Raw genomic sequence first — 25,512 nt, 5'->3', positions numbered from 1 at the left:
TGATTTAAATTTTATCTGTAACTCTAGCTAGTTGTGAAATGTTTCCAAAGCTGTATTTAAATAGTTTGTGTATTCACTGAATTCCTTACATTTCACATTTCTAACTAAAAATGAAACCCTTAAACTCAAATCATGTTTTTAATTTAAAGACACATATTAGGTTACTCTGAGGTATGCGGACAAAGCCTAAGGGAGAGTAATGTACACTGAAGCCACACAACGTAACTAAACAAAATAAGGCGTGTTTAACCGGAACGGCAAGCAATCAGCCCGTGCTTTCCACCAGAACTAGTTTCTTGTAGCTGTGACAAACAAATAGATACAAATGTAACAGAGGAAAAAAAAAAAAAAAACAACCCAAAGGCACTCTGGAAACTCATTTTCTAAAAATGTAGTCCTCTCACAGTCTCATGCTACATGTCAAGTCCACATACACTTTTTCCTACTTAAAACGTGTTGGGATAAAGATGGAATGGGTGTAAGCTACATTTAACTAGACTGAATAGTCTGCGAGGACACAGCAGTTTCTGTAAGGCTCATGCTCTCTTTACATTTAAATGTTTCAGTTTTAGGCAATCTGAATGCTCAATTTCAGCTGCTGATTTCATAATGTAAGTTTCCAATCCAGATTTCACTAAGAAAGTTAAAAATAAATGCACTGCTGGGGCTGCTGCCAGTGCCTCCATCAGTAAACATCAACACAAGATTACAGAATGCATGTGAAGTATGTGCACTGAAATTTCAGGCAAAAGCTGATTCCACAATTCACAGCCATTCCCTCGGTTTGGTTCAGATTTTGGTAACCATTTGGACAGACCTATTTTGGACATTAGATTCCCTGAAAGTACATGCCTAGTCCAACACTGACTGATTTTTATTTGGTTTAAGACAGTTAACTTGAATTCAGGGAATGCTTACTAAGTACCTACTATATGCACTGCACACCAACGGGAGCCGGACACAGAGCCTATGGCTGACAGTTCAGTGAGTAACAGGGGACGAAGGAGGCAGCGGAAGGAAACGAGTGTGAACATGGGAACCGCCACCTGACACAAGACATGCCCAGTGCCACAAGCAGGTCATCAACAAAGGACCTGAGCAGCATTCAGAGGGGGGAGACTCCAATCTGGCTGGGCAAATGCTAACTGTTAAATGGAAGAAGCAAATGTGGGATAAGGTTCAAAAGATTAATCGTAGGTTAAACTAATTTCACAGAAATAGATGGGGCAGCTTGCTGCCTGTGAGGGGATGATCAGCCACATTTTCCATGTCTCCAAACTTTTTTTTTGTAGCTCACACCCATTTTACTAATCTCAACTTTGACATGAGCTTCATGCTCATGTCCAGTTACTCCAGGAGTGACACCAAGTACAAGTGAAATCACAAGCTCACCCTTCAAGTGAAATTCATGAGAAAAGCTTTGTCCGTGACAGTGTCACAGTAAGACACTCTGCAAGAGGCCCATCCTGTCAAGTCACTTCTTGAACCTGAGTAAAGACACTCCATCCATCTGTGTCTGAGCCCTTCGGCTCTGCCTCGGAACAGAGGCATTCGGTGCCCAAGACGAGGCTAGGACTAACCATGCACCACTCTTGGGGCACTTAGCTTCCTGAAGACACAGAACAGCCTTTCTGGTATCCTCTTAGGACTTGCCTAATTAATATATACTAAGTGTAAAATCCCTATTTTTAACACTGAATTAAAGATCTAGTTGCTAAACCAAGTACTTACTAAAAAAAAAAAAGAGCCCTGTTTTAAGGTCTGCTTTAGTATACACAATCCACAGTGTGGTCTAACCAGAAACTAATTATCAAGCCTCTTTATGCCACTCACTATGGGGCTTCAAATGTGAGATTACAGGGAGGGAGCCTATTTAAAAATGCCTTCACATCCTTCCCGGGACTCGGAGCCAGGTCCAGATGAAGACACACGGGCGCGTCCTCGGCCTTCCTCCGGGGCGGCTCTCAGTAAACGGCAGTGCTCGTTAGCCTCCTGAGGACTCTCCGGGCTGCTCTCCTGACAGTCTCTGCCTCACAGAGATTTCCACAGTGGGGTTTCAAATTCTCCCTCATCTCCTACTTCCATGCTTCCCATCCCCGGTGAGAAGAACCTTGTGATATCTTCACTTTAGGCTACCAACAACCAAAGCTGCCACCTCTTCACAGGTGTGACGGGAGAAGAGAAAGAAGCATGGTGACAGCATGGTGGAAGACACTGGCCTCCCTGTGATCCCGACACGACTGCTGCTCACCGGCCTGGAGGACCCAGAATGGCCTCTCCGCTGAGTCTGAAGTGAGTCTAAGCACGGCCAAGGAGGTAACTGATTTGACAAACTCTTCTGAGAGGCCAAACTCCAACTGCTGGAGCTTCTGCTTAGACTGGAGTTAACTGACACTGAAGACAAACAGCACAAGCTGATTAGAAAGAGTGTATTTATATGAAGATGTACAAAAAGGTAACATGAAAGCCACCACAATTTCGGGGTCAACTTCTTTATCTGACCTGATTCCCTAACACCCCAACGTTCAGACTCTACGGAATCTTATCTTCCAGGACACGCCAAGCACTGTAAGGGCCAGATGTTTTGGCAAAGCCTCTTGCAAAGATCTTTACGGGCCTAATTATTAACTATCACATATATGTAGACACAGAAACTTAAGTCTTCATGAGGTGTCCGGATCAAATAAAGAAAAAAATGAGACCCTGCCATAGGATAAAAATGACACCAGAATTTTCAAAGGTGGCGTTTCAACTGGTTGAAATGACAGCTCACACCATCAGAGGAGGCAAACTGGAAAAGCCACAGGAATCCACATGTATACTGATAAACCACCAGTACTGGTAGTCATGCCAACATCACAACCCCCAGAACACAAAACCAACCAAAACATGGACACATGGACACACATACATGCACGTGTGGTGATACATAGAAGCAAGACACTTACACCCACGAGAAAGGCACAATTTTGCCTTGAAGCAAAAATCTTTATCACATAACTCACTCTCCTATTACTATGCACAGTCACTTAATCACATGCTGAACCCTACATTTAAAAATATAATTCATAAAAATACATATATGTTTCATGATCTCAGGTTTTTAAAATCCTTTTTTTAGAGGGAAAATAAATACATATACAACTAAGGCCTGCATCTCTGGGTTTGTAGTTTTAAGAAATAAAAGGTACATTATCATATCATAACTAAAAAGAGTCTGTATTCTTAACAAATACAGAAAATATGAAAATCAATTCCCTGGCAACCCCATGATCCCCTGCTGGCAAAAGCTCTCTGAACTGTGTGGCTTCTGCTTTACAGCTGACCCAAGTCATGAGGGGTGAGGCCAGGTGAGCCAGGACGCGTTCGACAATCCCCAGACACTAGAAGCAGGGGAACCGCTGGATACCAGACAGAGAAGAGGAGTAAATGTGTCATAAACAGGGTAGCATGTTTATCGATCTCATGAACCCCAGAGATGATAAAGGCTTTTTAGTTTCAAAGACAAAAGCATGAGAGCAATGATAAAAGCTACCATTTATTGTGCACCTCTACTGTGCTGGGAATGTAATGTTCACTACTTCATTTAGTCCTCACAACCACCTTCTGGGGCAGTTACTAATATTCCCATTTTAAAGACATGGAAAGCGAGGCTCCGAGTTAGGGTTAACTGATTTAAGTCACAACCTGTGATAGATTCATGATGGATTTTTAATGGGTCTCCCTTAGTGACACTTTCCTCTAGCCACTGGAAATGTATGGCTGGTATTAACAGGAAGTATCAAATTCTGGCAAATACCATGAATACAGAGAGCTGCACAACTGCCATGGTGCAACAGGGCATAAAGGTGCAGACTGGTGATCTGGGATCTCTGGATCAAGAGCCAGAGTTGGCTACATCTCCGTGCCTTACACACCTCTGTGACTAGCGCTGAACCAGGGGCTTACAGAAATGGCAGGCATCCGCCTGTTTCTCCTGTAATTATTATCCATGTTTCTCTGGCCATGTTTCTCATCTATAAAATGAAGCAGTTGTACTTACCCCACAGGAAGGTTGTGAAGATTAAATACGACCTTGTATAGTGACTGGCACCAAGGAAAAGTTTCTTTTCCCTCATCCAGTCTGGAGCAGACAAGCAGTAAATACCGCAGTAATTGAGAAGGAAAATATCACTGTGGGATAAGTTAGGGAAAGTTTCAAAAAGACCACGGGCTGTGCCCTTAGCTGTGAAAACACTCTGGAACCTGTGCTGGGGAGGTGAGTTTCTGCTGAGGGACACGGAGGGCCTTTGGAGCAGCGTGGGACTACCAGGCAACACTTACACTGGAGCAGTCTTGCAATCGTGGGTCCAGAACAGGATTCCTTCTTCCTTTTTGCCTTAGTTACCATGTATTTCTTCCTTACTCTCATATTTCAGAAGTATAGAAATCTCCAACCATCTTCCCTCCCCAGGGCTCTTTGGTGCCGTGGCGGGTACAGGTACTGACAATCGGGGCCTGAGCAGCTGCAGGAGATGCTGCTAAGATCAAGTCAGTCCACAGCCTCCTGTTTTTCTGTATGCCGCATCGTCAGCTAGCCGTTGGCTTACTCTCCGTTTTCTATCACAGCAGTAAGTGATGGTCTAATTAGTTATTCTTGGTTACCCTAGTTATTTCTGAGGTCATGGTAACTTACCGAAATTCAGTTCAACAGTAACCCAACCTAGGAGCAGCGGCATCTACCATCATTTGGCTCAAGTTAACAACCAACAGGCAAGTGGGGAGAAAGGCGTCACTACCAGCCAGCATTCAAGCTACCGTTTATCGGCCCCCTTCCCCTGTACAAAATTGGGTAAAAAACTGCTTTATTGAAACCTGGAAAAATGTAAAATTCGTATTATTTCTAAAAACTAAACCTATTCTAGACTTTTAAATAACCATTAACCGACAATAAAAGACAAAGCAATATTAGTTTAAAAAGGTAAAAATCATAAATAAAAAAAGGAATAAAAATCATATTACAAGTTCCTAAAGGCTGGAGATCAGGTAAAAGTCACAGTATCAAACTACTTTTGCTGCCTGTTGAGAGTTCCTTCAGGAAAGATTTGCACCCAAACATAATAGCCCACCACATAATGGAACTTTGCCTTTCCAAGTTTATAACTCGAAAAATCGACAATTTCAAGAAAATTCAATATTTAATCCACCTCCGAGTCTCAACGTCAAGCCCCTCTATTCCCTGAAAATATCATCAGCTAAAGGTTGGTACTTATCGGGGCCAGACGGCCTTTTAGAAGATACAGCAACCTTAGAAGCAGCCACTCGCCCGCTCTAGCATGACTCTCCTTTAAGGCCAGTGTTAAATCTCAGAGGAAGGCTTCTCCTCTGACTCAGGGTGAGTTCTACAGTTCACAGTTAAAAATCTGGAAAAGGGTGGGGAAATTTTTTTTAATCCATCAGAGTAAATTTAGAACATGCATACTGAACTTGTTCCTTAATTTGTAGGCGGCATCTATCACTTTCTGGGTATTAGAAGTCTCCAGTCATGGCCATTAAAACCGGGAGAATCTTGAACCAAACTCTACCCGGAGAACAAATGTGAAATAAGATAATTATGAATCATTTCGTATAGAAGTCAGACTCATTCTTCATTTTAATTGATGTGCAAGACAGTCCAAAACAGTCCAACACCCATGGAGAACCACTCACGGGGTTACTGTGGGGCTGTTACAGTAATCCCCTGTCTGCAGGCAGCAACTAGCACCTAGACGTCATTTACCGATGACCTGTGACTGTCTTCAGCATAAACAGACTGGTTACCAAGTAAAATCCTGTTGGTGGAAAATCTGCTCTGGGCATGTTTAGGTTTTTATGCTCCTCTTCTTCTGTCAAATTAACTGTAATAACTTGCCATCAACACATTAAGCCTTCTCTAAGGGTTTGTCATTTAGTTTAGTGGATGTCTTTAAAATCCATTATATTTCTATAGCAATTTAAATTAACACCTTAACATTGCTTTTCTTACTGCCATGAATAAAGTACGGATGTGCTCTTGATTAGAAAACAACTACTTGCCATCAAAATTGTTCTCTGGTACCCTGCTTTCCAAAATACAACTATTAAAAGGCCAGGAACATGAGCTCGGGGAAGGGGAACTTGCTCAGTTTTTACTAAGACTAAATTTAAACTGTCAACCTTCATTTAACATGGATTTTTATACTGCTTCAAGTCTCAAAAGAGAGCATTACAATCCCCAAAGACTAAATCGCTTGTCTCTTTTAAGAGTTATCAGAACAGCAGTATGCTGAGAGTGACAGTCTGGCTCTGTTTGTTAATGCAGCACAGCCTTGCTGGCCAACTGCAACTGGCTGTGAGTCCTTATCACAAATAAAACTATTTTTTGCCATTTCTATTTTTCACTTAAACATCACCAGCTCTTCCAGACTCAGGACCTGTCAAGTGTTCTGCTGCCAAGACTCTGCCTGTCAAAAAGGTCAGCATCCAGTACCTTCCAGTTGGGTCCCAAAGGGCCTCTCTTGGTCTTGACTGACTGGAATAATGCTGGGTCTTCATCAGCTTTGTAGTCCTGCAAAAGCAAAACAAAGTCAGAGGCAGAGAAGAAAACCAGAGAAAATTCTTTCACCTTGCCAGAACAGCCCTTTGCAGCTACTAAGACACATGACAGAACCCGACTGGGCTTACTGTGCTTTTGCATAAACGCAGGAAAATGCTTCTACACGACATGAAGTTCTCAGTTTGGTTCTCTTTGCTTTAAAGTTGTGCCTTGAGGCAAAACAACTACATAATAAAAAATAATAAAGTCTTGACTAGCAGTCCACCATGACTAGTTGCTGGATAGTTATCTCCAAGAACAAATCTTCCAACAATTTTCAGCAGCTTCAGCATTTTGATATATATTATAATTACATTCAAGAAATAAAGCAGATCCATCCCAGTGCGGACAATACCCAGCGATCATGACACCAGACTACTGTGACTGGGAACAGATCAGAACCACGGACTCTCTGACATGTCAATGGGGGGCACGGACCTTAGGGACCACACTTCTGTCAGCCCCTGCACAGCCAACTGAGGCGGGGGAGAGGCTTATGACTCCACAATGGGACTGCCTCAGTTACATTATGCCAGAGGGAAGAGCCCCAACTCTGGTTTTATGAAAGGTTCTTGTGTGTGTAAAGCCTGTTTCCCTTAATATCCTCTTCCTGATAGCACAGAAAACATGAAAGGAGTAAATCCTTTTAATTCTATCTGCTTTACAAAGTTCTTTGGTCAGTAACACACGTACATACACACGATCTACAGAAAGAAGTAACAAGTTACTTTTGAAGAGCTAACATCCAGATTTAAAAAAAGAAATGAGCTGTAGTAGTAACAGAGAACAGAGGTCAGCTGAAAACACTACAAAGGGAGAGCCCCTTCCTTCCCAAGCAGAATTTCTAAACCAGGGGTCCTTCACAGCATTTGTGGAGGGACCACATACTTTGAGAAAAATGCCCAGACAAGTCAAATTTGAAAAATCACTGCTTTAGCGATAAGGGCAGTGCAAGCAGGGAACACGCTCCAAAGGCGTGTTCAATACAAACTTTCACAAACCAAAGAAAACATGCCGAGAAGCAGCCAATCAAGACTCAACAGTCCTCAGTAAATGCATATGACATGTTAGTAATTCCTAAAGAGAAAGTTTTAAATAAATTATGTGAGGAAGGAAATATGTGAGGTTCAGGTAGACAACAAAACGTTAAAAACAACTGGGAAAATATGTGACCCCTAAACCTGAAGCCTGTCTAAATGTTGTCTTTCTAAGCAGCTACAAAAGCCCCACAAAGGGCTAAAATTATTATACGGGCAAGCCTCGCTGGCCACCCTGGGTCTTACAGCTTTAAAATACGCAACACAATGCAGCCACAGGCACTGGGTCAGTCGGCTTTAGCCAGCAACAACAAACTGCGATGAGCCGAAGGCAAGGAGTCGGACAACTCCGGTTGTTGGTGTGTCTCGGCACATCAGCAGGAAGTTCAATTACTGCCAGCTAACGTGATTCTTAAATTCCACTTTAGAACTGCACCCTAAAAATTAACAGCCTCACTGCAGACTGAGAAAAGGATCAACTGCACAGGTGGTCTCAGGACCTGGATTCACAGTGAGAAATCGGCTGCCCTGCCAACATATGTGGCCAACTCACTCTGGAACACATTTTCTTCTAGGTCAGAGGCTTGGAAACCCAGAGACAAGCTCACTGTTCTCCCAAACTGAGAATATTCAACAGTATATCAAATAATCACTTTTGACATCATCTTCCTCAACTCAAGCTCTATTTATTCAACATCCATCAGGCAGAAGGTGCACTACACGTGAGCCATGCAGTGCGCAGGATGCTAAGACATAGTCCAAGGGGTCTAAGGACATGAGGAAAGTCAACACCTGGCTTTAGCTTCCAGAAAGTTACAGTCTACCTGGGAGGAAAGAAAAGAGCGAAAGCAAAGAAAAGGTAGCGGAAACCCCAGGGAGTACACATTAACTGCCAACAGAGAGTGGAGAGAAGGGTTACGGTCAGAACTGAAACCAGCTGACACCAGCCAAGGAAATGTATTTTTAAAATGAGTTGTAGCATCATGTTTAAAAGTAGAAAACTCTTATTGGTAAAGTGCATTGTGCTAAAAATTTTTATGATCAAATTTTAATTATCTGTATAATGCCCAGAGGCCTGGCCAGTTCATGTAACAGCTCATCCCATTTGAGGGAAAAAGACTTCTTTTTTCTTTTTTACTCACTGGGGTGTGACCTTACTGTGGGGGCATGATGCTCAAGTTTTTATCTTTGTTTTTCACAAAATCTTAGATATTGAGCCTGGCATAAGCTGAATAGTAAACACCACATTTCCTGAATTTAAGAGGCTGCCAGTTACAGAATGCTCCATTATTTTATGTACCATTAAAAAGGAAAACACTAAGCCAATAAAACATGCCACAACTGGAAGACAAAATCCTGACTCTGAATTTATTAAAATATGAGGGGAAATATAGGGAGGAGGGGATCTTAGAACCGACAAAATAGAGACTGCAGGACTATCTCTGTGGTTTCTAAATGTGCTGACCGAAAAAACAAAAGCCACAGAGCAAAATGTGCACAAGTATCAGTAAGGCTGGCAGTATACAAAAGGGCAGTACACAAACCAAGGTACTGAGTTTAGGAAAATTTAACTTAATTAAATTTTTAAGAATGAAAATTGCTATGAATTTCAGAAAACCAAGCTTGGTCTAAATTACAGTCAGCATTAATTATTTTCACGTAGAGGTGAATTAAAGGGGTGACTCGCCCTAGAAGATGGACCTAAGCATAACGGATTATGGCACCAGTGAACGTGAAAATGTGAGCGGATGGGTTAGAAGGACTTTCGCACAACACTCCTTTCTCATTCCTAACCCCACCCACCTCCATACCAGGGTGACAACGTCAGGGATTTTCAATACCTATTTGACATAGGTTAATTAACTGAATGAAGATCATGGAATAACACTTCAAAAGTTCTCCACTCTGGACCTAATACACTATTCCAGAAAGTTTATTTCCAAACCTTCATTATTAGTGCTAACTGTTCACTGGATAACTTTTCTAAACTATGGAGTCACAAAACTATAGATGTGAACTGCACCCTGAAGACCACACAAGCCGCTTTACCTCACAGATAAGGACACCACAGTCTGACAAGGAGGTGGTGTGGCTCCCCTACGCTTGGACTTGAACACAAGTCTCCTCACTCTCTGACCAGGGCTCCTTCTAGTACAGAGATGGAGGAGGGGTGCCCACAAATGCCAGATACGCAAAACACGTTTCAAAAATGCCAAGCAGCAGCAGCACCACCAGAGAGACCAAAGTGGATTTTCCTATTAGGTTTGAGTGTGTGCATATAAAATATCACACATACATACATATACCTACATCTCCAAAGCCAGGTCTTCCCTCTGCTTTTTTCTCTTGAATACAAAACACTAAAGATACACTGGGAATGTAACAAGACTCAATTATTAACAATAGCACCTTAACCTTGACAGATGAGGATAATGCATCTTGTCAAAACCTAGGAATTTTTGTGCTTTTTAATGATAGTTTGAATACGTAAATGTTTAATCAGTTGAATTAAGTAGCAAGATATTAAAAAGCAGAAGCAGGTGTGATTTTTTTAACAACCTGTTTTGTACTTCAATGTAACAAACATTTAATTTTTTGAATAGTGTCTCTGCTGCAGTTTTATTGCTGGGTATCTAGTTTGGTCTTTCTGTATTTGAAAACTGGCCGATTTATATCCGTATCACAATGAACAAATATATTCCTTCATGTATGACGGTTTCAGCATACAGAATGCAACCTCAGCTACCAATTATAGCTGCAAATGAGCAATAGTGTGGAATGAGACAGCCTGCTGGCTTTGTTAGTATTCTGTCTCCTTTGGGATCCCATGGGGAAAGGGGAGGCTCTGATGAAGAGAAGCCCTTGGCTCGTGGTTTATTGTGCTTGCCACCAGCTGCAGACTTCTCATCTCATTAGTTCTTTTAGAATACTGTGGGTGAAGACAGCTGTAGCCTACTTGAGTCTTCAGCTCCTGGGTATTCTGAAGGCTGAATTTGCTATGCACTTTCTGTAATCCTTGGGAAAAAAAAAAGAAAGCAAATTCACTAAGCCAAGGAAATGTATTTTTAAAATGAGTTTTAAAAATCATGTTTGGAAGTAGAAAAATCTTATTGCTAAGGTGCATTGTGTTTAAAAATTTTATGATCAAATTTTAATTATCTGTATAATGCCCAGAGGCCTGGCCAGGATAAGGCTTAGTAAAACCATCATTATCAAGTTAGGTGTAATGTCCCCAGACACCGCTCACTCCACCAATGCTAGTGCCTGAACAACAGAAAAAAAAAAAAAGCAATGGTAGCAGCATAAGGTAGATTCGGATTACTGTTAATACAACTCTATTTAATTGAAAACTCTTATTTAAGTAAAAAAGGAGGCAAGTGAAAGTCAAGACACTCTTGGAGAACAAATAAAATATACTACGGTAAATAAATGGATTACTGAGTCTCCATGCTGGAGCCACAGAATACATTCATTAAATTCTTATAAATAACTGTTTTCTGTCACTGGAATACAAAAGTTGTGCTACCTCTTGGGTGTACATCTGTTACTCACTACAGCTCTCAATAGAAACTCTCAACAGAAACCAGATTCATTTTGGAGACAAAGAATAATAGTTTTATGAATCTTTTAGCATAGTGGCTGTCCCCCAAAATGCAAGTACAGAAATCTGTGCTGAGCCAACCCAAACGTCCTTGAGCCCATACTGAACTCATGATTATGAATGGGGAAGTGAGTAGGCGGCGGGGGCAGGATGGTTGGTGTTTCTTGACAGCTTGTGGAAAAATCAGGATAAGCTCCAACACCAGAAACTGCTTAAAGAACTGTCCCTGGGTTACCACAGGTGAGGCTCAGGTAAACCAAGGAAAAGAGCACCCAACCCACATGTTGTGTTAGCAACTCCTCAACACCTGCTTATAAAACAGCACCCACCAGGTCACCCCCAACCCCCCACCGCGGGAAAGAGAAACAATTCTACATGGTAAACAGGAAAACCGGACGGAGACGTTAGGATCCTGTAGCCTGCTGTAAAATGCTTTCCTTTGGTGTAAGATGATTAATTAGGTATCTATTCAAACAGCTCAAAGGTAATCACTAAGTTTAAGGTGCAGAGGTACTACCACTCAACTTAACGAAGTTCATTTCCTCCAATCACATCCTAAAAGTGAAGATGAGGCTGGGGGAAAAGGCTGAATTAAATATGAAGATAAATAACAAACACCGTTTATTAGCACTGTCCTGAATTTTTCAGTCCTGTGGCACTTGGAAAAAAGGAGTTCCTAGATCCTATCACTGCTGACCCTCGTGCATAACTAACTGAGCTGAAAATCTCAAGCCAGACTCCAAAGGGAAAGCCCATTTAAAAAAAAAAAGTTTGCATTAAATTTTGCAATAGCAAGTAACAGAGATGTAAAGAGAAATAACATTTACTAACTTGTTTAAGAAACTCATTTCAACAGTTATTTTCAAATAAGCAGCTTTCTTTTCTATTTTTAATTACATCTCCCCAGTGACTCCTCACCCTTTCAGGTTCCCACAGAGTACCATTAATATAGTATAAGTAAATCTCATTAATTCAGGTCCTACCACCTTGGAATTCATAATAATTTGGACAGGGGCTGGACTGAAGTTTATCTTTGCATGATCTATGAAAAAAAGATTTGCTACACAAATTAATAGAGTAACAAGATCTCAGGAGGGCCGTTTAGACAGTTCAGAAGTGTTTTAGAGCAATTCAGAAGCATGCATTTGCATATAATTATTATGCTAATTACAAATCATTCTTATCTATTCATTAAAGCAGACTCCCAAAGGACCACTAATTGTCAATAACTTGTTGGCCTAGTTTCTGTTACTGAATGTACCTCAGAGGAACAAAACTGCATTAAAAAATATTCTCTAATTCAGCCCTCTCATTAATCCTTACTGGCTTTCCACCAATGAATCCTAAAAGCTGAATTTTTAAACAACTGCACTGAGAACTGAGAAATGCAGTCAAACCTACACACCCAAACAGAACACTTTCTTGTAATCTTTTTAATCTCACAGAGACCCAGCACAGAGAGCTGGGGAGGGCGAGCAGGGCGGACAGGGAAGGAGGGCAGAGGCTGTCAACAGAGATCTGTGCTGAAAGGTGGCCACAGCCCAGAGCACTGCTGGGCTAGAGCACAGCCAGGCTAATCGCCTCTTCCATCCCTTCTCATCTCATCCAAATCACAGCCAGAGACTGCCAACACTGTCATGTTTACAGAGGCAGACCCCCAAAGCCTTTGGAAGGTTGCAAATTAATAGAGGGGAAAAAAAAAAATCAGAGTTTCAGCTATGAGAAAAAGTTACAACCAAAAGCCTGACACGACAGACCCAGCAGGGAAACCAAATGGCTGGGCTCCAGAAAGGGTGTTCCTGGATAGCACAGGGCTGTGGGCACTCCCAAGACCTCCCCTCAGGGATGGGTGGGCTACTGGTTTGGGTGAGCCAGTGTTTCATGCACAAATATACAACATATTTGTTACTGGTACATTATATTTATTGTTATGTTTATATATTATAGCATTTAAAAATGAAGCTATTTTAAACTCTGACCATCAATGAAACACGTTTCAAAATACTAACAAGTCAGTTTTGTTAAATATGATTGTTAAACATTGTATACTTTAAAATTGAATCACATATGCCTAAAATAAAATGCTTAGGAAAGTTTTAACATAATGTCAGTAGATCACAGAACATACTACATCAAATTCTTTAAACTAAAATCCAGGGGGAAATGTCCTTTTGAAAATTCAGAGTGAGCCCTCTCCAGTAAGATGTCCATGCTGGTTCAAGATTTCGCCTTCAGGCACAGCTGTCCCTAAGTCCCAGGACCCCATTTAACCCATTAGCACTAATTTAACAAAACTAAATAGGAAATAATTACAGGAAAAAAAATTAATTTTTTTATAGCAAGAGCAAAATCTGATCAGCAGCATCATTCTTGCTACTATTTTTGGAAAACTTACTTATGTGCCAGGTACACACATTCCCCAGTTAACCCTTACAATCTTGGAACAAAGGTATGACCGTAGCCACTGGGGGTGAGGAAGTGAAATCTCTCACCCAAGTCCACCAGGGCTGAGCAGAAGAGCCGGGACTCAGCAGATGCTGCTCTGTGGACCCCCAGGCACCATGGTACATTACTGCAAAAATGTGATGTGATTTATACTTTATCACTAGATAAGACTCAAGTACCTGAAAGGACCTCTGCTCCTCTCAGCCTAAAGAATATTCTTTAAGAAAGATTACACTGACAGAATGAGCTTTTATAAGGAATTCACTTTAAAAACTTGATTTGGAATTGTTTATACTGATTTCTTTAAAAATATCTGCCATCAGCTGCTCAAAAAAAAAATTTCAAACCCTTAACCAGTGTTTCCCCCACCCAGGAACTGGAGCAAGAACTCTTTACACCCGGCCACCTTCACCACCACCCTCACTATACTTTTTTTACTTTGAAAACGTGGAAGAGGTTAGAAATAAATAGTAATAATGGGTTCTAGAGGAAAAAGTATTTTGTGTAACGTAAGCTCATACATGCAGATTTTTCAGAGAAATTTTAAAAATCCTTGCTTATTTCATGCTTGCTTAAATCTTAGCAATGTGTCTTTTTCCCACAAGAGGGCACTGCCATCCAGCTATGCCTTCAAATATGCAGGACATTCTCTAAATCCATCACTGGATGCAAGTCTTCTAAGTGTTCTGAAAGCACTTGACCATGTAAGGCAGCAGAATAAAGTGGGGAACACTTTCACATTTCTTTTTAGTAAGAACCACACTTACATTTATTTATATCTTCCTTGAGAATGGGGGGAAAAGACCTCTGTAACTTACTACAAAAAGGATCTTACAGTGGTTTGCATCACAGCACAGCGAAGTGAGATGAGACAAGTCTTCGGCAAGTGGAAGTTTCTTTAGCAAAATCAAACCACTGCTACCTCAAAACCTGTACTTGAGTTGCTTTGGTTTGAGTTCAAGGAGGCTACTACTACAAGTTAGGAGCTTTATTTAATAAAGAGCTTTTGGAGCTCTTGCACAAACACCAGGGATAAATTACACCCTTTTAAGACAGAAATGAATGTCTAGGTTCATTCTAATGGCAGAAGGAAGAGGTGCTCTCGTAGACCGAGGGTCTGCCCCTGCCAAAGGGAACCGAAGAAGCCTCTGGCAGCCACAGGCTCTCCTCCCACTTGCTGGATCTCAGCCACAGACTTCTAATAAACAAAAGCTCTTTTCAGGGCTAAAGAACCGGGTAGCCACAGCCCTGGGAAGCAGAAAGCCCTTCTTAGGAAGAGGCAACAGTTGGAACAAAAGTAACATCTAAGATGCAGGAGTTTTTGAAAGCTGTGAGGGAAGGACCAGGAGCGGAGTCATTGCTGACCACTTAGGGTTATCAGAGACAGAGCTTAATTTCAAAGATCTGTTAGGATGACCCCAAAGTCATCTCTGTAGCTCAAAAGCTAACAAACATTAACAATTTCATAAAGCCTGATCTAATATTTAAATTTTTCCAGTCAGATTTCACCATGTTCCTAATTTTAAAGAGAAAAAAATTAATCTTATAAAGATTATTTAGAAAGCGTATTTTATGATTCTTACATTTCTTTAAAATTATGAAGTTTTTTTTTTAAAGGCAGTGCAATAAAGCACATGCTGCCAAAGCTATCTACTCAAATGTATAACATCTGGACACAGTCTCACAGAATGTCTGATCAAAAGAAAAGATATGCCCGAATCCTTCCTAGAGCACAAGAAACAAGCACTGCTTAAAAGTGTGACCAAAATGTACATGCCTAAATAAATTAAACCAAGTCTCATCAGTGTTCCAAGGCTGACATTTAGCAAAAAGTATCTTTCAAAAGAGCAGTAACTTTAAGATACACATTGGTGGTTTAAAACAATGATAAAGTGCCACACTGTTCGACACTCAAATAATGAAATGGCGTTCAAAGTGAAAATACCTAAATGCACTGAAAGGCAAGTCTTTTTTTTTTTTTTTAAAGAGTTGTTATTACTAACATTTATTAGGTGCTTAATTTATTCCAGGTACTGTTCTAAGTTCTTTAAGTGTATTAAATCATTACCTTCACCACAATGTTATTATCCCAAATTTGTTAATGAGGAAAACTGAAACTCAAGAGAGCTTACATTAAAATGCACGGCTGGGACTTGAATCCAGGCAGCCTGGCTCCTGACCCCATGTACTTAATATTCTGCTATTCTGTTCCCAACCCTGGGAAATGATGCCCTGGAGTGGAGGGTGCATTTTAGGTCTGAAGAAGGGACAGTCCCTGCTACAGAAGAACGAACTGGCATCCGGTTTGTACTCTGGCTTGTGTGAATTGAGTTAATGCAAGTCTGTGTCTGAGATAAACCTTCAGCCCTGAGCTAGGATTTGAAAGGCAAAGGCCTCCACCTGGAAAGGCAGACAGAGGAAGGCAAGCCTTATATGTTCATTTCCAAAGGCAACCAAGATTTCAGAAAATCAGGTACAGCTTAGCATATTTCTGCTCGCAACTAAAATGGGACATTGTTCTGCCTACCAAAATATTCACCAAAGAAATGGACCATAACTGAAGATCAAATGGTCAATGCTAGAAAGAAGAAGCAAAAAGTACAAACTTTAAAAACCAATTCATATTCCTGGACATTACCATACTGGAAAAGATTACCATGGGCGAGCCCAACAGTCCCATTATGTCTTCGGATTCGCAATAAAGCACTAAACTCCAGTCTCCCATCTCCAGTTAGCCTTGGAACCCGGACATTGCCGACACCCTGGAGCCCAGCACTCCTCTCTGACAGTTGCAAGAAAAAAAGCTGTTTGGTGAAGGGATACTCAACACCAGGAGACACACAGCAGCAACTGGGACAAACTAACTCCGAGCCACTTAGAAACACTCTAACAAGTTCACTGTTTAAGAATCTTGCACTCTCTGCAGACAGATACAATTATTATTTTATCTGGAAAAATATTTACCACTCCAATAGTGCAAACAGCAAGTTCCAATAAATGTTTGCTAAATGAACATTAAAAAAATACGTGAGCGGTGTGCTCTAACTAATCACACCAAAAGACATCTTAGGATCTCCAATCCTTTTATTCTATTTCACGTATGCAAATTTCCAAATATGCGGAAGGTGTGCAGTTACGGGAGGAGGTAACCAAGGCCACCGATGAACTGCTGGTCACTGAGGGCTAAGGGAGATGGACGGGAGAGCGGGCAGCTGCTTGTTTACTTTAAACAAATTAAGAATGCTTTTAAGCAACATAACGCAAAGGAAGAAACATCGTGAGATGTTCTAGAAAGGCAAAACTAAGTCAGCAGCCCTGCTTTTGAGTCCTGGCTCCCCTTCCACTGGTTATATGGCTTGTGGAGAGTTACAGCTCTTTCCTGAGCTCAAACTCCTTAATAGTATAAATAACAATTGCTGTGAATGTTTTGGACCATGGCCTTCAACTGAGATTCCTTCTGCTTCCAAAATCCTAGAAGAGTGCCCCCCTCTACAGTCTTTACCACGGAGAGTACAGGAGAGCACTTCCCAAGAGTAAGCAGGGACCACCTGGAGAGCTGGACTGAGACCAGAGCCCCCAAGGTTCTGACCTGGGAGGGGGCCAAGAATATGCATTTCTAACAAGCTGCCCAGAGGCAAACCTTGCTTGAATGAAAAGGGTTTTGGCCCGAATCCTTAGCTAAGGTTCAGACCTAGCTAAGGTTCTGAGAGGCAAGCTTAGGAGTTAGCCACAATGCTCCCCAGAGGGCCTCAGCAGCCCTAAAAGCAGCTCGTTTCCTCCAAAAAACGTTCAGAGAACTAGACCAGTGGGCAGAACCAGCCACAACTGAGATCCACACATGTTCAGAACAGCCTCATGGCCATGGTGGGCGTGTTCTACAAAGGAGCCCAAACAAGGGGTGGGGGTGAGGGGCTGCCTCAGCGGGCTGGGGTGGAGCAGAGGTGATTCTAGGCACCACAAGGGAGAGTGAACTTTATCAGCAGCCCCAGCCTCTCACCTGGGAGCACCTATGTCCCTTGGGGTATCAAGGAAAGAAGTGTGACAAGTGATTGGAGCCACACTTTGCGCCAGGAGCTCCTGCTGAAAAAGCTGCTCAGAAGTATTCTGTTGGAAACCGGTGGCACAGAGCTGTCCAGAGTCCAACCTGAGGACCAAAGCCCTGAGAAGGTTTGGCTACTGGGGCAGGCGTCAGGGCTGCAGGGCACAGGTCTGAGCCCACAGTGTGAGACACTCCCTCTCCACCACTTCTGGGGTGGCAGGGATTTGCAAATGCAGAGAGGCACCAGAAAAAAGGACTTGGAGCAAATATGACAAAGCAATTATGGCAACTATACTCATGGGCAGGTAAAGATGAGGGCATGGGAGTAACAACTGGGGCAGAGGGGGGTTTAAAAAGGACAAAAGGAAGAGAGATGAATGAAATCTGCGCTTGGGCTCAGGAGCACGAGCTTACTGAGTTGTCCACGACAAAAGGGCAATGAAGGACCTTATCATTCTGAGCATACCCTGCACATCCTATCTGTGACCCAGAAGCAATATGGCATGTGAGTTTCTAGCTTGTGTCTCTTCCTTTTACTGAAACACCAGTGAAACCCCAGTAAGGTTACAAAACTGGGCAACTCTTGATTTAGAAATGCCTCATCTGGGAAACATCTTTTACGTCTAATTAATACACTCCAACATGGTGAAAAATGAGGGGAAAAAATTCATTCTCTCTTTAAACTTGCTGCATTGTAATTTGGAATAGATCTGTATTTTTAAACTGTATTTCCCAAAGAAATGAATACTTTTACACCATTAATATTTGCTTATTACTGACTTCTAAAAAACAGATGTTAGGCTATATACCATTTTTAGAACTGTGAGCCTCAAAAATATGAATTGAACATTATTTCTATAAAAAACTGGAAATTATAAAAATAAAGCCCTACGGCATATGCTAAGAAGCAGCATATACTACAGAGGAAGGCTGGTACAATCCTCTCTGGTTAAACATAAATATCTAAAAATGTGGTTCCAATTTCTTCCTCTCTCTCTTTTTAAACCATGCTCATTTTCTTTCAAATTACTTCCAAAAACGAAGGTCTCTCTGATGTTAATCATGTGTACACTTCGGCTTACACTTTAAAGAGTCTTCCTCTCCTGGGAAGTGACTTTTGTATACAAATCCTGGAAAGCTACTTAGACAAAGTGCTGGAGATGATTAAAAGGGGCCAGATTCAAATTTATACCTTAAAAAAAAGCAGAAGCAGATGTCAACTGACTCATTTGTGTATATTCTGGAAATGAGTTGAAGATTTGCATGTGCATTTCATCAGGACGTTTAAAGAAGTCTCCACTTTTTACTGCGGTTGTGTATCAGGGACAACTTTAGAAACTAAAAATACTTTAAAACTTATATTCTGACGTTTTACGCTGGATACCTTGATTCATCCTTACAATCTGATCTAAAACACTTTTTACTCTGACAGAGGCATCCGCTCATTTAGAAATGACAGCTTTTAGAACTGAAGACACATCACATATACTTTATGATCTAAGATTAGTAAAGGAAGAACTAAAGTAGCATTTGTTCATTTAATATTGAAATAACAAAAACTTAATTTCCTCCACCCCTCCACTGCCCCCCCCTTTTTTAACACCACAGAGGAAACAAATCTGCAAATTCTTTTTGACCCACCAAACTTTACTGAAAAGTGCACTGAATGTCAGACATTGAGCATCTTGCTGAGTCCTAGAAACAGAGAGATGATATACATACAGTACAATCTGGGCCCCCAAGGGACACCCAATTTGACTGAGGAAGGCTTTTCAGGAGCAGTACTTGGGTTATATTTGCAATGGGGTAGGGGGAGGAGGCCAAGAGGAGGGAGGAGATGTGGAGGCGGGGCTACGTTCTGCAGGAACACAGGGTGCTCTGCTCAGTCCCTGCTAGAATGCCCAGCAGAAGAAGCCTTCCTTCCCAAAGGATATAATGTCTTAGTGCTTCACTCCAATGCCTCCTTCCACTGAAACAGGAAATCTGTTTTGCATGTAGCCAAAAGAAACTGGATGAGACCATTTATGCAGAAATCCCAGACTGCTCAGCTTGTTTCATGAGGCAGTGATGAAGCTTCTAGAAAATTATAGAGGCTAATAGTCCTACTCAGACTTCTCATAAATCACCAATGAAAAAACCAAGCAACAAGTAAATGTATGTATGATTTCTACAGCACATTACTCTGTGACCCTGAGTCACACTGACAGATTCTTACAACTCCCTGTTCCTAGAGTTATTTTGACAATGTCACCCTTCAATTATGTAAATATGTCAAAGCATCCACTAAAGTACTCAGTTACACTGTGGGTCTAATCACGTTGAAGTACAGTTCATAAGTATGACCAAAACCCAGCAAGCCCACAGCGAGAGCGGCATACAAGCTGTCTGACACCAGCAACCAGCAGAGAGAGTAAAACACTCAAAAGAGTCAACAGTTACTCTGAACTAAAATGTTCAGGCTGTGTTTCTATTAAATTCATCTGCAGTGACAGAAACCCCCCACCAGGTGGAGTTCAAAGATTCAAGCTCCACCTCCAACTTCTTGGTTTCTTAACTCCAACCATTTCACATCTGCCCTCATTTGGGAGACTTGGCTACTTAATCCTCTCAAAATTACTAATCAACTGTTTTTATTTCTTTCAAAGTAAGTAATATGCAGAACATAAATTCAACCAGGAAAGACATTTTAAGAAAAATCAGCTCATTCAAAAAAAAAAAAAAAAAAAAGAGTTCATTAAAAATAAAATGAAGACCAATGAATTAAGTCAGATAAGACTAAAACCTCCAAGAGTTAAGATGCCAGACTGAACTTAGAGACCATCACACCTTCAGGTCTCCCTGCTGAAAGCGACCTCATTGGTCCATTTCCCAGTTACCAAGCTCCCAATTCTAGAGTCACTTTAATCCTCAAAGAGCAAGTTTTAGGTACTAAAATTGGCCAGTGGTACAGCAGATGTATCCTAAGATAAGCACCCCCACCCCTATGAGTCACAATCTCGTGTAACAGGTGGAACCTGTGACTTGCTTCCAACCAAAGGACTATGGCAATGGTGATGGGCTGTCATTCCTTTGATTAGGACACATTACACAGCCACTACATTTCCGATCTGTCATCCAGCAACGGAAAACCAACACACTTAGTGAGGAGAGGATGTCCCTGCAGTCCACTGTGCAGTCTCTGCCAGAACTCAACTCTTCTTCCCAGCCTCCCAGCCACCAGCTTTCCCCATGTGCCAAGGAATCACTGTCACCACCGTCTTACACACGCTTCACTGTCTATACATAAGAAAATGCATGCATATAGTTACATTTTTCTCCTTTCTACAGCAGTACAGATGGAACTATATTATACATGTTATTTATATTCTTCCCTCCACATTATCTTGGGAAGGAGTCCCTATCTGTACAGAGCTCACTCCCTTCTGATGACTGCACTAAACTCCATCATAAAGGGTGAACCACAATATTTTCTATCAGTTCCGCATCAATGGAGAAACATTTAAGACTTCAGACTTTCCTTATAAAAATCTTACGTTTATGCATCTGGCATTTCACACTGAGTAGGACCGATTCCTGGAAGTGGACTTCTCCTGGGTCAGAGGGCATGAGCACCTGCAATTCTGCTAGTGGTTGGGGACTTCTGTTTTAGAAAGCTTACCTTTCAATTTCAACAGCAAAACCAGACATTTACTATTTGGGTTACTTCTGTTCAGCTTACAACACTGCTTAAGTTCAAGGGATGAGCACCAAAAATGAAATGGGAATGGATATTAAGTGAGCATGTCCTGCTTTTCCACAACAAAACCAGGGTGCCACTCTGACTCCAAAGCTTTAGTTCTCAAGACTCGCAGTAAGAGGGTCCCTGGTTGTTTTAACATGTATAAAACGTCCACAACTGTGCCCCACATACTACAAGGACTGAGTTAATATTTACAAACTGAGGTAAAGTAATAACAAGGGTCTTAATTGGCAGGGAGCAGACACAGTGAGGAATAAAGGTCCTTACTTTTGGGGAAACATTTTTTTAATTAGGTCAAAAGCCTGGTGTACAAATATTTACATCTAGTAAGACTCAAAAAAGAAAGCTATACACTGTTTAACTGAGATATTCTACCATCAACTGTGTTCCACAAATGACAACTTTAGCTCCGAATTACTGAAAATTTGTATGTAGTAAGTTTTTGCTTTCTTAATTACACTTTAAATGTAGAAGGGACTCATTATTCAAAGAAGCTCAAGGGAGAATTCTTGTATAAAATAATTTTAGATTCGTTCCCCCAATGAAAACAAACCCCTATGCATCCAGGTATACTGGAATTTCTCAAATGGATCATTTGTGCAAAGGTGAAATCTGCACAAACAACAGATCACCTTCTCTCCTACTCTGATCTCTTTTGCTGCATCTAGACAAACTGAAGGCTCCAGGCCTATCTCAATGTAGAAAGGTAGGCCATACAAGAAAAAAAATAATAATAATTTTTAGATATAAGAGGCAACAGGTTAAAATATTATCAGTTGTACATAGTACTTACCGCTGGTTCAACTTGACTTCGATCTGCAATATCTATGTGGACAATTTCAACAGTTTTCCACATGTTTGGATCTAAACCGTGTACCTGTAAGTGACAGAGAAAAGAAACAAAGCAAACTGTAGACTCCTGTTAGGCAAACCACTACACTTACATATATAATCTTCATCTCAAGTCTCTCAGAGCACATTATGAGGAATAAAAAAATCCAAATTGGTATTTCATTAAATTAGCTGTTTGTAAGCTGGAGGGATCTAGAAATCTTTTGCCCCTGTAACCTCAAATATTAAGTGAGGGTGGGAGGTGGGCAGAGAGGGAGAGAGCAGAGATGATGCTGCCAAAGTATCAGAAATCTGTCACCATTATTTTCTGGTAGCCCATAGAAATGGTTTATCAAAAAATGTGCCTGACCTATGTTTAACCCAAATGATATATGACCAAAGTCCTTGTGACCTCTAAGTCCTAGACAAATAGCAGGTGACATTATAATTAGATTTCAAGAAGCTGCCCTGTATGGTCTACAATGTCTCCTGAATTTGATTATCCTAAAGCTATTCAGTTTCAATATATCAACTCCTGGATACTTCACGTTGTTTCATGTTGTTCCATCATTTATTTCTGAAACTACGTCTATGAACCCACAAAGAATTGTTTAAAACTGGCCACAGATATGCCCATCTGAAAGCTGAAACCAGTAAATTAAATCATACAGACTAAAGCATACCAAACCACCTCATTTAGACCCTAAATTTTAGAGCTACGATGAAAAAACATGGAAAGTCAAATGATTATCTTGAAGAAAAACTGAAGCCAAATATTACAAATTATAATTCAAAAGTTCACACAACATTGTAAAATGACTATAACTCGATAAAAAAATGTTGGAAAAAAAAAGTTCCTATTGACTGGCACCAATAACATAAAAGCAGAGGAAGAACAGAATCTACCACAATTACCATAAACTTACTTTCCTGTGACTGCCTATATGGTTGGAAGAGTAGTTCTCAAACTGGAGTGTGCACCAGAAAACAGACTGCTGGGTCCCACCCCTGAAGATTCTGATTCAGCAGGTATGAGGTGGGGCCTGAGCATGTGCATTTCTAACATGTTCCCAGATGCTGCTGCTCCAGGGACCACACCACCGGGCCAGGGCAGCGCCCTGTATCAGATGCCCTCCCAAGGTCCCTGCCAAACCTCACCAAAAGTTAATGGCTACACTGAGTCTTAACTGATTTTTTTTTTGAAATTTACTTTAGGGATAAATACGCACCAATTTGTAAAAGTCAGGAGCCTGTCAACATTTTTGTAAATTATTCAAAGCACATTCTCCCTCCTGCCTTTTGGCTATTTCTCTGAAATCAGATCCCATATCCCAGCAAAGTGGAACGGATGTGAAAATTAAAGCAATCAGTTTTGCTGTGTAGAGCAGCTCTGGCAAATACAGAGATGAAAAGATGAAAAAAGTTTTTAATTAATGGCTAAAATTAGCTCAAGGATTATCTGTGAATTTTGTTTATCCAGGCTCTCCCTGTCCCAGATAGAGAGTTGCTGATAAAAACAACGACCTCACCCAAATCCACTCACACACCAAAGCAAGAGGACTGACAGGGGAGGCCCATTGGTCTCTGACTGCATGCTCACCTCACTGCAATCTGCCACACAGCCCAGTGTGGCCAGGTGCTAATCGAACCTCAGGTGGCATCACTTTGGTGATGACAAAATGGACTACAGTATTCCCACTTCCAAGGGCTTCTACGCTGAAAGCCCAGAGTCAAAACTTACATTTTCTAATGTTCCCAAGTCTGGTTTGTGCCATGTTTCAATTTTAATGAAGAAATCATCTTTCATATATTCATTCTGCGGAAAACACAACAGCAAAATGACAGTGATCTTTCACCGGTTCTGTGGGGTTCATGTCTGCAGGAGCTTTCCCCAGCACAGGCATCCATGCTCTGACTCCGTAAGACTGATCCTCAAGTGACAAAGAATCATTAGCCACCTATTTTTACAGACTTGTCAGGCAAACCAATTGCTGCATGCTTTTAAATAATTTAAAACAACCCTGCTTGTCATGCAGCGTGCAGGGCTAATATTACAGAAGCTGTGAGGTCTGGTGAGCGTTATTTGGCATTCAAAGGAAGTAGCAGAAGCGAAGTAAAGTCAATAGGGAGATGCTGAGCCACGGAGGGAAAAAGCCCATTAAAACAGTGGAGCACGTGGAGGAGTGTGAGCTGGTGCAAGGAGCAGGGACAGGGAGCCATGCAGTGGTGGGCAGTTTTAATAAAAAAGCAAGAAACAGTTGGAAATAATTACTACGTGAGGCAAATTTTAAAGACGAAGAGTATGTGACATTAAAATAGTTTTACTCACCGTTACAACTGAGGCATAACGAACAGGTAGGCAACAAAAGGGGAAAAATTTCAGAATGTTAATCGGAGCCAAAACAGTCTGCCACAATATTAATAATGTCACAAAGATTAAACTACCTGCCAACACAGAACATTTGGTTTATATCTACAAAACACAGATTTTACACAAGTGACACTACAGAATAGACTATAGAGTCAATAATCTAATTTTAAAACAACAGTAAAAGGAATAATGTCACAAAAGCAAAACATCATTTAAAAAGCTAATTTTAACAAACAGAAAACTGTGTCAGATGTCTGTCTGTCATATTGCTCCTCTACTATGTGGCCATGTAAGTAAAATACTGTCGAAGCTACATCAAATGACACTTCTGAGTAAGGATGACCTTTCTTTAAGGTTTGTTTTCCTTTTATTTGCTCTCCCGTGGAGTCTGCTTGGTCAATGAGGACCTCAAGGTAGCTGTCATCTGGGCATGAACCTGTGCCCCTGACAAAGGCCTGGGGGAGGGACCTGATGCAGCCTCTCCTTGGCCATCGCTCGTGCAGTGATGACCTGAGGACCCACAGAAGGCCTTGCTTGGTGCCACCCTTCTCTAAGGCGTGGGCACTAGAGTCCCTCTCCCGGACAGCAGCAGGGTCAACGGGGGAAGCAGCTTCTGGGAACCAGACTTACTTGTTCTACAGTAGGGGTAGGCGTTCCAGGCTTTCTCGTGAAAGACCAAGGAGCCCTCAGGAGCAATCATCCTCACGAATGCAGGAACTTTGCTGTGAGGAGAGAAATACTGGATATATTTTCAACAGCACCATCATCTCTGTTGGCTTTTTATAAGACTGCTTCAAAGAGTACTCAAGTATAAAAGTAAAAATAACAAAAGTGATTAAGAATATGTTTAACCATAG

General features: G+C 41.3%; 1 protein-coding gene across 2 annotated transcripts in view; it reads right to left on the bottom strand.

The window, feature by feature from the left end:
* PITPNB (phosphatidylinositol transfer protein beta) overlaps nt 1-25,512 on the bottom strand; it is a 56,722-nt gene that overhangs the window by 13,891 nt on the left and 17,319 nt on the right. For both annotated transcript variants that reach the window (XM_031442963.2, XM_031442962.2), the window contains exons 4-8: nt 25,286-25,377; nt 24,614-24,621; nt 24,026-24,100; nt 22,247-22,330; nt 6,488-6,565 (exon numbers count right to left, since the gene is read on the bottom strand). In XM_031442963.2, coding sequence (XP_031298823.1) covers nt 6,488-6,565; nt 22,247-22,330; nt 24,026-24,100; nt 24,614-24,621; nt 25,286-25,377 — 337 coding nt within the window. The remainder of the gene's footprint in view (nt 1-6,487; nt 6,566-22,246; nt 22,331-24,025; nt 24,101-24,613; nt 24,622-25,285; nt 25,378-25,512) is intronic.

The sequence above is a fragment of the Camelus dromedarius genome, chromosome 31, assembly GCF_036321535.1.
Source record: "Camelus dromedarius isolate mCamDro1 chromosome 31, mCamDro1.pat, whole genome shotgun sequence".
In the NCBI taxonomy this organism is placed as follows: domain Eukaryota; kingdom Metazoa; phylum Chordata; class Mammalia; order Artiodactyla; family Camelidae; genus Camelus; species Camelus dromedarius.
This window is presented reverse-complemented; position numbering and strand designations above follow the sequence as displayed.